Genomic DNA, 13,611 nt, shown 5'->3' with positions numbered 1-13,611 from the left:
TTGCAGCGCTGTAAAGTGCCACTGTAAACAAGCCCTTGGTCTGCACTTACTATTCAAAGAATACATTTCAAAGGTTGCCTCAGCTATAAAGACAGGAAGTCTGAATCTCCAGTGATAAGCAATTAAATCAACTGATTGTATACAATATTACTGTATTACCAAAGTGTATCAAGTAAGGTCTTCTATGGAAGCCTATGACCCCTGGTGATTAATGTCTTTGTGAAATGTATGCATTAACACTATCTGAGGAATTATGGATACTTATGACATTATGCTTTTAAAGTCTGTGATCAAACACAGAAAGAAACAGGCTTTCTCCCAGACAGGAGGGAAGGCAGCTAGCTATCTGTCTCCAATATAAATTAAACCGTGTGGAATCAAAACAATGGAAGCCCAATTTACATATGAAGTCCTTAGGATGGGAAGAACAGCAGGAAGCCTCCCTGGCTCTTGAAACAGAGAAGTACTTTAGGGTGACAAAAGGGGGGCAAAAGACATTTGCGTTATCCATCACTCGGGGGACTAATGGCACCAGAGCTCTTGAAATCACAGAATTTTGGATCCTTCAGCTAAGAGGGCTACAGTCTCCGGGAACTGAGTTCGGTGAGAAACCTGCTTAGGCAAAGATTGTACCTTGCTGAAATTAAGTTTTAGTCCTAGAAGTATAGTTTTAGTTTTTGTTTGCTTGCAACCTTTTTTATCTTTATTCCTTATACTTGATATCACTTAATTCTATGTTTTATTGTTAAATAAACTTAGATATCTGGTTAACTTTTATTGAGTACTCAAAGTACATTCACCTGCAAAAAACCCCAGCAGAAAACCCCAGCACACCTGTCCATTTTTTTTTAAATATTAACATTTGATAATGTTTATGCCTGGTCTGTTAAATATGTTTCTATAGGGACTTCACTCTATTTAATAAAATCATTAGAAACAACATATTATAGGTGTCATAATGATGCTCACTCTTTAATACCCTGTTAAATAGAAAGATCTGATGACTATATTCCTACATAATGTCTCTTTAAACAAAAGTTAACTGTTGTAATGTTTGTTTTGTTTCTCTCATTTATATGGCAAGGATTTGTAAACTTGTTAAAGCTTCCTAAATAAATAAATATTAAAAAAAATAGTTCAGTTGATTCAGAATTGATTATTTCTCTACTGTAGGCAAGGCGAGACTGGGAAAAGTAGGAAAGGAGAGATGGGGGAATGTGTATGGAAAACAGAGATGTGGGGCTTTAATGAGGGAAGGAGAGATTGAGGAGACTTGTTGGGGGAATGGGACATCAAAGGGCTTTAGGGAGGGTATGCTGAGGAGATTTATGGGGAGGATGAACACAGATTGAAGGCCTTCTGTCATGGGAGGAGAGGTTGGAAGGTTGTGTGTGGAGAGGGATACAATAAGGGGATATGGTGTTAGGATAGAAACACTGAAGGGATTGAGATGAAGTGGATAGAGATTTAGGGAGAGCTGGGGGATGGGGATCTACAAGGAGAGGATGCAGATCCAAGGAAGGGGTCACTCAGGAGATGAGATGAGACCGGGGAACACTGGAGTGTGTGTGGGAGATGTGGGGGCAGGGGGACACAGTGAGGAGATGTAGGAGTGGGGAACACATGGGGTCACAGGAAGGACAGGGACAGATGGACACACAGGGATGTGGGGGTCACAGGGAGGACCGGGGTCAGGGGACATGCAAGGATGTAGGGGCAGTCAAGGAGGGATTGGGGCTGAGGGACATGCAAGGATGTGGGGGGCAGATGGGGATTGGGGCAGGAGGACATGTGGAGGTGTGGGGCACGGGGATTGGGGCAGGGGACACGCATGGGTGTGGGGTAACAGGGAGGACCGGGGCAAAGGGACACACACGGATGTGGGGACAGATGGGGACACACAGGGTATGGGGGCAGAAGGTGGATTGGGGGTAGGGGGACACGCAGGGATGTTGGGGGCAGAGTGGGATTGGGGCAGGGAGTCAGGGTGTGGAGGCATATGGGGATTGGGGACACACAGGGACGCCCTAAGGATTCAGGAGCCCTGGGGCAAAGCAACTTTGGGGGCCTCTTCCATAAAAAAAAGTTGCAATACTAGAGAATATTATAGTCTCGTGGGGGCCCCTGCGGGGCCTGGGGCAAATTGCCCCACTTGCCTCACCCCCCCCCCGTCCCCGGCAGCCCTGGGGACACACACGGGTTTGGGGGCAGAAGGTGGCTTGGAGGCAGGGGACAAGGGGGGTGTGGGGGGTTGGGGGCATATGGAGATTCGGGGCCGGGGAAATCGGGCGGGGTTTGGGGGCGAGGAGACGGGGATCAGACAGCGGTTCACGGAGGGCTTTGGGGTGCAGGCGGCAGCTGAGCGGATCGGGGAGGGTCAGGGGGACACAATGACGTGCGGGGTGCTAGGACCCCGGCCCGCCAGGACCATGCGCCCGGAGCTGGGGGTCGGGCGCTGGCTGCTGGGCCGGGCCGGGCCAGGCGCAGGCAGCGCCAGCCGGGGAGGCAGCCAGGGCGGGGCTCGGCAGCTCCAGCCCAGAATAAAGGCGGGCGGCGGGGCCGCAGCTCCGGGGTGGGGTTTGCGCCGTCGCGGGAGAGGCAGACGAGTCCCGTTAGCAGGAAGCGCGGAGCCCGCAGCAGCCGGAGCGGAGGAGCCGAGAGCGCCGAGCCCAGCCCGCCGCGAAGATGCCGAAGACGGTGGGTGTCCCCGGGCGCCGGGCTGGGGAGGGGGCTGGCAGCTGCTGGGGGCGGCGAACGGAAGCGGCCGTCTCCGCTCTGCCCTGCGGGCCGCTCCCTGCGCAGCCCTTCCCGCCCCGCCGTGCCGTGCGGTGCCAGCGGGCGCCCGGGGCGAGGGCTGGGGGCGCTGCGAGGGCGGGTGGGGGAGCGGGGACGGAGCCCCGTCTCGGGGGCAGGGCAGGCCCCCGCCCGGCTCAGCCCTGCCCCCGGCCGGGTTCAGCTCGGCGTTTCCCTTCTCGCGGCGGGGATTTCACCACCGCTGGCCGGTAGCTGATGTGCGGAGCCGGGGGGTGGGACGGCCCTTGTTTTAAAACAAGCAACACGAACTTCGGGGGGTCCCTGGGCCCGATGCACTGTCCCCAGCCGCTGCGTGGGGTGGGGGCTGTGGCCGAAATCCTGTACCCGTGGCCGCTGCCCGGCCCCGGGATCGATCGAGGGGCGCGCTCGTGGCTAGCTGCTTAGCGGAACAGGGGCCGGGCCGAGCTTCTGAGTCTCCCGTGAATGATCACATTCATGGGCGGGAGGGGCTCCTCTGAGGCGTGGATAGGAGCTGAAACGTGGGTAGGGCTGTGGGCAGCCATGGTGGAGCATGTGCGGTTCCTGCCGGGTGGGTTCATTTGCAAACTAACCCTGCCCTCCAAAGAGTGTTAATTGGAGGTGGAGTAAATACCCCCCCCCCCTCCGAGTTCTTATCATAGCAGTCAGACTTCCCAGAACAGCGGGGGTGGTGGTGGTGGTGGTGGTGGTGGTAAGAGTTTCTGCCCCTGTAAATGAGGGAGGAGTGAATCTTCAGCAGAGCTGGGCTGTGTTGGCCCAGCTTCCATTGGGTGAGCTGCTAACTGTGAGATGACTGTCAATGGGTGATGGGTGTGTGTGTGGTGGAAATCGGCACTGAGACTTGCTTCTGGCTGCCCTTGGTGGAGGTGGCTGACTGACTAATTGCACAGTTGTGCAATTCTCATCCTGAAACTACCCACAAGCATTCGTTCTTTTTGAATCAGACTTTTCTTTCTATCTGCCTCCACCATTGACAGGGCCTTATTCAGTCTACACAAGTTTACAAGCCTTTCTATAAGTAACAGGGCTACTCCCTGATACTCGAAGCCTTTCTGTAGTTCAGGGATCTTCTTAGAAGTGTATTTCCTGAATACAAATTTACTGACCCCTTTAAAGTCAAAGTATGGGGAGTTAAAAATGTATATAGAATGTAGTCTCATAACTCCCAGTATGGCTACATCGCAGCCACAAAGAACATAGGGGTTGGTGTCTTTATAACTCATAATTAAAGTCTCTGTTTGACTGAGTTGCTAAGGAGCCTTGTCCCAACTTGATTCAAAAGTATTTCTTGGCTAGGGAGAACCGAGTGCTTGAGAAAGTTTTGTCAAGTCCATACTTGACTCTTTCTTTTTGTAATAGGAGTTTAATGATGAATAAGAAGGATGAGTTTTTTCCATTTTCAATTTCTCTTGATTGGACTCAGAACTGGTACTTATTTTCCAATAATGGAAAATGGAAGGGTCAAACTTGCAGGTCTGAAGGTTTTCCTGCAGTTAAACTTTGTCCTGTTTTTTTAAAATGTAGTTTGTAGACTAACAGCCCTTTTTAAACATAAAAAACATGCAAGTATCTATATCTAATGAAACTACCCTGAACTTTTGAAGATAATGTGATTTGGGTTGAAGTACTTCTATCATACTGCAGGAGTTATTGATGGATATGGTTACCATGCAAACAAGCTGTATCCAGATTTATGTGCCATGTTGTAATAAAGTGCCTGTTGCAATTTCAGAATCACATACACACCCTAGACTCAGTTCGGTGTTCAATCTGGTGCTTTCCCCTCTTTGCCCAGGGGCTTGGTTCTATTTTCAGAGCAATTCAAATAGATGCAGATATGAAAATCCAAGCACTTCATTGTAGTACTTTATATTTGCTGTATGTTGTAACTTCAGATGCTGAAGCAGATCTAGAAGCTGGTTGGTTAAATGTGCACCTAGCTACCAAAGTGCAGAACTGTGGGCTCATTGGAATGAGGCAATACAAGTAGCCAGCTTCCCTCCTGTTTCCTGGCCTGTCTGTTATAATTGCAGACCTAAAATAAAATGACACTTCAGCCTGTACTGCAGATAAATTATGTATAGTTCAAACATTTTCAAACTGTGGCTCACAAGAAATGTAGGCAAAACTATGTAACTATTTCTCTAGGTGAAAGTAGCACACTACTACTAGTCATCCTTCTTAAAACTTTTTTTTAAAAAACAAAATGGCTGAAATTCAAAGAGTAAAATGAGTTACTTTCTTCCTTCAGATCAAGGTCAAACATGAGTGAAACCTCCTAATAATTAGACATAGATGTAGTATGAATTCCATCACAAAAATAAATTGTGGAGGAGCCAGTTGGAGCAAATGTTTCAGTGAACACTTCTGGTTGGGCAAGAAAAAATTGATAGAATTTCACCAGACTCTCAGAAAATGGGCTGCTATGGTCACTGTTTGATCTAAGCATCAAAAACTGTTGCAGTTTTTTTAAGCATCTACCAGCCAGGCTAAAATTTAACAGAGCTAGATAGAAATCACTCTTCCTTCAGCCATTCCATCACTTTTCAGAGTTGGCCAAGTGGCATTAAACTTTGGTGCACTATTAATAGGAAGGAAAACTCCACTCTGTTAACCCTTGAACTAGTGCTACCTGTGACCTTTGAGATGTACATGGGCTCTCTTTGTCAAGCAGTCAGCACATTTGTGATCAAGGATGGGAAATGACTCCAAGGGCTGGTCCCAAGAAGATATTTTTTTTTTCTGGGGTGGCAGCTGGCACATTGGTGTTTATACAGGATATGTAGAAAGTCCATTGTGAAAATGCCTGCTAATCCTGCCAGACTCTTGGCGGGAGGGGGGGGGGGAACTGCATCTGGCCTCACAGATGAATTTAGAGAGCTATCCTAAACGGGTGTTGCTTCTGGCTCACCATTGTTCCTTGTTCTGAAAGATCTGTGTGATGTGTGCAGTGTAAGCAGTTAAGGATTACATGAAAGAGTAGGCTATATACTTTTTTGTTCCCACATGTTAGAGGAGATGGTTGACTGTTTAAAGGCTTTCCCAAGTCATACTAAGCACTGAAGTCTCTTCCCCCTTTGTCATTAGAGCCTTGCTTATTGGCAAAGAGTGGGAACTGGTCTCACTGTGACTGGCTAGTGCTTCTGTCTGTCACTCTAACCATTTCATGCTTGGTAGAGCTGAACACTACACTGTGTTCCAGAATCTAATTGAGGTGAGTGAGCTGTCACTGCCAAAGCTGGTTCAAAACCTCATTTCATAACTTGTAGCTATTTAGAAAAATTAGCTTGCCTGTGGGGAAAGTGTTGCTTCATAGAGCTAGTATTTTTCTCATGTTTCTACTAAATGGAGACATAAGGAGTTAAATTTACTGTCATTGGCCTTAACTTGTAAATGGAAAAAAATAAACTAGCACTGATTTACTTTGAGTGGATTACCAGGTCCAGTGTGACAAACATAAGCGTCAGTCCCACACGAACTATTCATTTACCTTTGGATGTTTGTGATTTTATCTTGCTCTGTAAAACTTAAAACTTGCTGCTCATCATCACTAGGTCTTAAACAGTTCAGTTCTTAATCACTCTACAACCTCATTTACAGCATAGGGAAATGGGATTAGCCAGAACTGGCCTTTCACAGAACAGTGGGTCTTGTAGACCAGGCCCAATCATTTTATAAGCAAGGCCTGGGCTAGTGCTCATCTGCTTTTTGTGTTAGCAGCACTTAAATGTTGCTGGCTGGTAGATGGCATCTCTAGGGCATTAGCCCTTAGTGCCCTCTAACCCAAAATGTACATGCAAAGAAAATCTAATTGGAGAAATATGGAAGCTTTTAATAAAGAAAATGGGGAAAACATTTTCACCACTTTACTAATTTGTCAGTTTAAGCCTTTTTTCCCTGAAGAGTAACTTTGTGGCCTTTGGTTCACTATTCTGTATTGTATCAGAGGGGTAGCCGTGTTAGTCTTATCTGCAAAAAAAAACAAATGGCACCAAAGAGAGAACAGATTTTTGCAGTATTTTTGCAGGTGAATCTTCACTTTCTTCGATGCAAAGAAAGAAGAAGTATTCACCACCCAAAGCTCATGCTGCAAAACGTCTGTTAGTCTATAAGGTGCCACAGGATTCTTTGTTGCTTATTCTGTATTGTCACTAATCCAGTATAGCAAAACTGCTGCTTAAGGTCCTTATAGTGGCCTGTGTTCCTTTTTTGGTTTAAAATGAGTGGCCCTTGACTTTGTCACTCTTGAATATCCTTGTGGCTTTTTCCCTTGCTATTCTCCAATATTGTATATACTTTGTTTTCTCTTGCTGCCTCCTTTCCAAACAATACCAATCAAGTTTCTCTAACAATCTGGCTCTGACAATCTGTTCAAATCTTAATGATACAGTAACTACAGTGTTACACATGTACTTGACTATTTTATACAGTTACAGAATTTACTCTAAGACTTGACTTTGGGGGTCTAGTGAGAGGCAACCATATAAAATGCCTTGTGAATTATAATAGACAAATTCTCTTCACCTCTGGAGACCTGGGTTCAAATCCTGATGTGTTGCCAAGGAACATTCAAGGAATCCCAAATGTCTTGTCTTAACTAATACAGAACAAAAGGGTTTCCATTCTGAGGCTCCTTATATGATTTGGGAATCTTGTCTAACTTTGAGTGCTGTCTAAGCATTGATCTAGCATGGCTGCCTGAATCACTAGCTTGATTGCAACTTGAGTTTGCATAGCTATTGTCCCTCTGCTCTGTAGTCTATCTGATAGGGCCTAAAATGAAAAGGCTGCATTGAGAGCCTCCAAAGAACTCCATTTTCAGAGAAATGTATTAGGTTGCCTGAGGCATCTGGCAATTTCAAATTAATTTTTTTATTTTTATTTTTTACTTCAAATTGTATTGTTTTAAATGTAGCCAGTCATAACCCAACATTCTGGTGTGGTACCATACCAATATACAACTGATTTTGTTTTGGTACAGTAACAAACTCCTGTGGCAGACATAACTGTTTCACTGAAAATTCTCTTCTCCCTTCCTGTCCCATTGCCTCTCTTCCAGCAAAATGACTAACACTGACTATTTGGAAATATCTTAAGAAATTTGGCTTTGTTTTAGAATTTTTAAATGGGGATAAAATCAAACACTCTGACTAAAATGTCTCAATTAATGAAACTTTATTACCCAAAAACCGTTTAATACTTGTGATTGGCAAAAGTGGAAGCTGAATAGTAAAATGACAAAAGGGCTGATTATTTTGCGGATCAGCAATCTCTGAAATGTTAATCCCTTTGGAACAGCAGTTATCATGGTTTCTTGGTGCTGCAGGAATATTTGGGTTCTGTATTGCATCTTGTATATAATGTGCAGTTGTACCTATGCACAATGGGGTGAGCTGAATGGACTAGAAACAGTATTTACTAGGATTTTTTGGACACTGCCATTTAAATAATACATAGGGGGTTACAAAATCCAATTGATAGATAAAATAACATTGATTTGTTTAAGTTCTGGTGCATTTTTCCACACACAAGCCAGTGACAGGGCAAGTTTCCCTTACAACTTCAGCCTCTGCCTGAGTGCTTCAGCATTGATTTAGAATGGTGGCTGGTGGTGGGAGTGGGAATTCAGTCATTCAACCAAATTCTTGGTTGAGACTAACAAAACGGGGGACTACTTATCATGTCTTTTTAATAGTAGGATAGCCTAGTACCATTAGATGACTTGGAAAAATAATCTTGAACACAAAGTCCTATGTCCCCTCTGGTGGGGTTGGGGATTAGGAGAGAAGTAGAATTCTACAAGAGCTTCCTTCTAAATCCCCTGAAGCCGAATAGATTTGCCACAAAAAACCCAAACTAATTTAATCTCCAAAATGACCAAACCAATTAAAGTTGCATTTTGTTGCACATCTAACTTTCCAGCATTTTGTCCTTACTCTCCCTTCTGAAAAGGGAACCCTTTTGGATAGAGTATCTGGCTGGCCATGTCCTGCAGAGAACCTCCGTGCAAAAGCAGAATTCCAGACCTGTCCCTCTTGGGTAGTGACCAAAAGTTCACTAACATCTCTTCCTATCTGATTTTTTGAAAGACATTCATGGTCTTTGTTCACCTCTTGGACAAGTGTCCACCTGGCAAATAATCACTGTAACTGATCCCCTTAGCCTCTACAGAAGTGGCAAAAATTGACGAGCCAGAGCCTGAACTCCCCCCTCCCCCTGTACTTCTGGAGCTTGGCTACCACAGACTATTCTAGGTTCTCTAAGAACATAATGGCTAGATCAGTGTTGAAGCATACTTAAAAAGGCAGCATGGCTGTGTTTTCACAGCTGCTATTCATATCATAATTCTGTGGAGAAACAGAACACTTAATTCCCCAGGATTGCTAATCCAGCACCTCTCTCAAACACCAGAGTATTTTTTTCTAATTGAATCGCAGGCAATTCCTCCTTTGGGGCAGCAGGGTTTGAAGTGCTTTCTCTGTCATGCTGACTCTGTTGCCTCTTCATATGTGTCTGATTAATCCCCTCTGAAGGTAAAGAATAGTCTCTGTTTAAAAAAAAAAGAGATCCCTGCTTAAGATGCCTTAATATGGACTCCTTTTTGACAGGAAATGGCACAGCTGCCTCAAGAGGAAGCTCTCTGTTTCAGATGTCTCATGTATAAAGTTTGGTGTGAAGCAGAATCTTGCTGCGCAGCTCTGCATAGCTCACTGAGCCCTGTGCAACTAGCAGGAAGTACAGCTAGTTAGCCAAAACTTTGTAAATTGAAGGAGGGACTCCTTATTAGCCTGTTGTGACTTATTTTTAAAGGTGCTTTTTCATCATGAGCTGCTGGGATCTGAGCATCTCTGCTCTCAACTGACTGACATTCTTCAGTGTGAGATTTGATGTCTGAGAGGTGCCTTCTGGCTCCACTCCAGTTTCTGAAGGAAACTGATGACTAAAGGCTTCCTCTGAACCACGTCATCTCCTGGACCCTTTCCTGGCTTGGTACCACTCAAACGGCCTTATTTGGCAGACTTTCTTTTTCTTCCTTTGTGCAGCCAAAGGGCCTCCCTGATTTTAGCACAATAAAGCTGCTGTTGGCGATTAATCATAACCCTGACGGTTACAATGAGGCCCCCTTGGAGAAGGGCTCTAAGTCTCTCAACGCTGGGGGTATGTCTACACAGCAACTAGACATTCATGGCTGGTCTGTGCCAGTTGACTTGGGTTTGGGCTGTGGGGCTGTTTCATTGCTATGTAGGCTTCTGGGTGTGGGCTGGAGCCCAAGCTCTGGGACTCTCCTGCCTGACAGGGTCCTAGACCCTGGGCTCAAGCCTGAGCTCAGAAGTCTACACAATGTGGAACAGCCCCACAGCCAGAACTGAGTGGCATGGGCCAGCCACAAATGTCTAGTTGCTGTGTAGACATACCCTGTATGTTACCTCAGGCTCCTCCCCCCCCCCCCCGTGCCCCCCTCCCAAGAAGTATCTCATTCACATACTTGCTTTTAATGTGGTGCACCAAACTCTTCAGGGGGCCTCTGTAGCAGTGTTAGCATGCCCCCCAAAACCCAACCCACCCAGGAATAATTCATACCAATTGAGTGGTTTACTTTTCCTAAGGGATGTGTTAGAACAGAAGACCTGTGGATTAGATTCACTAAATGCCTTATTAGTGGGTTGTATTTTTACAGTGATCTTAAACTCCAGGCTGCTTTAGAAGCATAAGTCTGATGCTTGTGGTGGTTTTTATTGTGAATTGTTTCACAAAAGCACTTCCGTGGCTTAAACCTTATTGAAAACTGACTTCAACTGTGGCATTCCTGAATGGTCTGGGTGTATAAAACCATCCTTCTGACTGCAATAGCTAATGCTGATTCTCTTTTGCTGTAATGCTTAATATATCTTCCAGTTCCACTGCCAAATATTTGTAGAAAATAGGTCATTTGCAGGCTTGGTGATGATAAAGCCATAGCTCTAGAGAAGAGGAGGAGAATCAGCTGTAACTGTTCTGAATTTTATGAAATTAAGCAAGGTTCTTAGGCGTTGAAACCTCCCTCTACCCTCCCCCCTCAATGTAGCTGTAACATTGTGGGGGAGATCCAACATTTGCTGTCTTACTGCCCAGCCATTGGATACTTTTAGTCTACCTTCACATAGGTACCTCTCTATTACCCACAAATTTGGGTGTCATAATGGCCATCTTGGTTTAGGTTTTTAAACTTGATGGTACAAGCTGACTAAATACTAATCTTTTGAGGACAATGGGATAACTCCTACAGAAATCTGCAGACTTAAATTACAGCAGTACCCAAAGGTGTGCTAGTTGCCATACAAACCTGTAAGAAAACAGTCACTGTCCTGAGGTGCCTACTTTGGAGAAGGACAAGCATCTGAAGGGTGGGGAAAGTAGAATGAGGCTATGGCTACACTTGCACTTCAAAGCGCTGCCGTGGCAGCGCTTTGAAGCGCTAAGTTTAGTCAAAGCGCCAGCGCTGGGAGAGAGCTCTCCCAGCACTGTCTGTACTCCACCTCCCTGTGGGGAATAACGTACAGCACTGGGAGCCGCGCTCCCAGCGCTGGGGCTTTGACCACACTGGTGCTTTGCAGCGCCGCAATTTGCAGCGCTGGAGAGGGTGTGTTTTCACACCCTGCTGCAGCGCTGCAAATTTGCAAGTGTAGCCATGGCCTGAATGTGTACACTGTGTGGGGGTGGGAGTGTCTGGCAGTATCCAGCTGCTTCTTTCACTAGTCCAGGGGTGGGCAAACTGTGGCCCAGGGGCTGCATCTGGCCCTCCAGACATTTTAATTTGGCCCTTGAGCTCCTGCTGGGGAGCAGGGTCTGGGGCTTGCCCTGCTCTGTTGCTCCAGCCAGGGAGAGGGGGCCAGGGGCTTGCCTCACTCCATGTGGCTCTCGGAAGCAACAGCATGTCCCTCATCCACCCCTACACGTAGGGGCAGCCAGGGGGCTCTGCACACTGCCCTCACAGCTCCCAGTGGCCAGAAACCTCCACCAATGGGAGCTAAGGTGCACAGAGCCGCCTGGCCGTGTCTCTGCGTAGAGCTGGAGGGGGGACCTGCTGCTGCTGCTTCTGGGAGTTGCTTGAGGTAAGCACTGCCCAGAGCTTGCACCCCTGATCTCCCTCCCACCCTCTGAACCCCTCAGTCCCAGCCCAAAGCACCCTCCTGCACCCCAACCCCTCATCCCCACCCCAGAGCTTGCACCCCCAGCCAGAGCCCTCATCCCCCTCCTGCATCCCAACCCCTTTCCCCAGCCCAGATCCCCCACCTGAACTCTGAAGTCCTCATTTTTGGCAACACCCCAGAGCCCACACCCCCTGCTGGAGCCCACACTCAACCCCCAATTTCATGAGCATTCATGGCCCGCCATACAATTTCTATACCCAGATGTGGCCCTCAGGCCAAAAAGTTTGCCCACCCCTGCACTAGCCATTAATAGTTAGTAGCTTAAGAGGAGGAATTTGAATGGAGAGGTTAGTTGCTGTGCAGATCAGTGAAGGGAATTGTGGGAAAGAAAGTATGAAGACTGTTTGTTTGGGAGGGTGGAAGAGGAGAAACAAGGCATCAAAACTGGCATCACTGGAACAGAGGTACAGTGTGGTAAGAGACCTGGGTTTAACTTCAGTAATGTGGTATCATGTAAATCCCACAAAATACAGACCGGACTATAAATTTGGTAAATGACCCAGACTGCTTGCCTGTTGCAGCCCCTTAGTAAGCAACAATTCAGAATTTCCTGGAGATCCCATGCATACTTTAATGAAAGCTCTTAACTCTGCTCCAGAAACAAACTAGATTATTCCCTGAGGCTATGAGACATGTCTGACTCTGAAAATCACTAACCCAACCTCTCTTGTCCTCCCTCTTGCTTTGCCACTATGAATCACTGCCTTCTTTCCTCTGGCTAGGAAGGTCTCATTAACTTGAGGAAATTATTCAATATAGGAAAAAATCTAGCAGTGAGTAGTCTCATCAGTGATGTAGTAGTTTATTTAAAACTTTATGGTTTTATGTGGCATAATAATACATCAAAAGCTGTGCTAAACTCATCCCTGATGTAACTTTTGTTTACACTAAGAATGAATTTGGCCCCTTAATTTTATTGTCTGTTCTAGGGCGTGTCAATTTCCCATGTAGACCAGCAGAAATATAGCAGTATAATTATTCACTGACAAGAATTTAGATTTAAAAAAAAAAACATACTTGGCACGGCAATTGGAGCAATTCCAGAATCTGGCCTTTTAAAATGATCTAAATAAATGCATTAGGAAATATGTATGTGTTTAGGTCTGTCTGGAGCAGGCTGGAAAATGGAAGCTGCAAGAGTTCACAAAGTATATTCCGCTCCCCCTTTTCTCTACTAAATCTTGACAGATTTTTTTTTCTACCTGTTGTAGTTTACATTCTGGGTGCAGAAGTCAGTGGTATTGTAAAAGTCTGCAGTCCTTTGTACAGCCTTTTGACTAGTATACTTTCACCACAGGAAAATTCTTCTACTTTAATATCCTTGTATCTCATACTGGGGTGGGTGGGTGTTTTTTGAAGAAGCTGTAGTGAAACTAGACAATCTTGAATGCACTTCTGGAAAGTTCCTGCAGTTTTCCTTTAAACTTAAATCAGTATTCAGGATGCTTTCTCTACTTAGAGGTTCAGGAAAAGTGCAGATCCATGAGCTCTTAATTTAAACTACTCTGTCCTATAATGTAAGCACCTTTCTACTGCTCAACCTGTGTGCAATATACAGATAGGTTTTATGACTGTGGTCTCTGAAGGAAATGGATAAACTGTATCTGATAAACCAGTTAGCACAGCC

At 45.8% G+C, this 13,611-nt stretch overlaps 1 protein-coding gene across 1 annotated transcript in view; it reads left to right on the top strand.

The window, feature by feature from the left end:
- Nucleotides 1-2,559: 2,559 nt before the first annotated feature.
- Nucleotides 2,560-13,611, top strand: part of MSN (moesin) — a 69,423-nt gene continuing 58,371 nt past the window's right edge. Inside the window, exon 1 of the mRNA XM_039488792.1 lies at nt 2,560-2,697. Within this exon, the coding sequence (XP_039344726.1) occupies nt 2,686-2,697 (12 nt within the window). The 5' untranslated portion in view covers nt 2,560-2,685. The remainder of the gene's footprint in view (nt 2,698-13,611) is intronic.

This window comes from Mauremys reevesii, linkage group 9, assembly GCF_016161935.1.
Source record: "Mauremys reevesii isolate NIE-2019 linkage group 9, ASM1616193v1, whole genome shotgun sequence".
In the NCBI taxonomy this organism is placed as follows: domain Eukaryota; kingdom Metazoa; phylum Chordata; order Testudines; family Geoemydidae; genus Mauremys; species Mauremys reevesii.
This window is presented reverse-complemented; position numbering and strand designations above follow the sequence as displayed.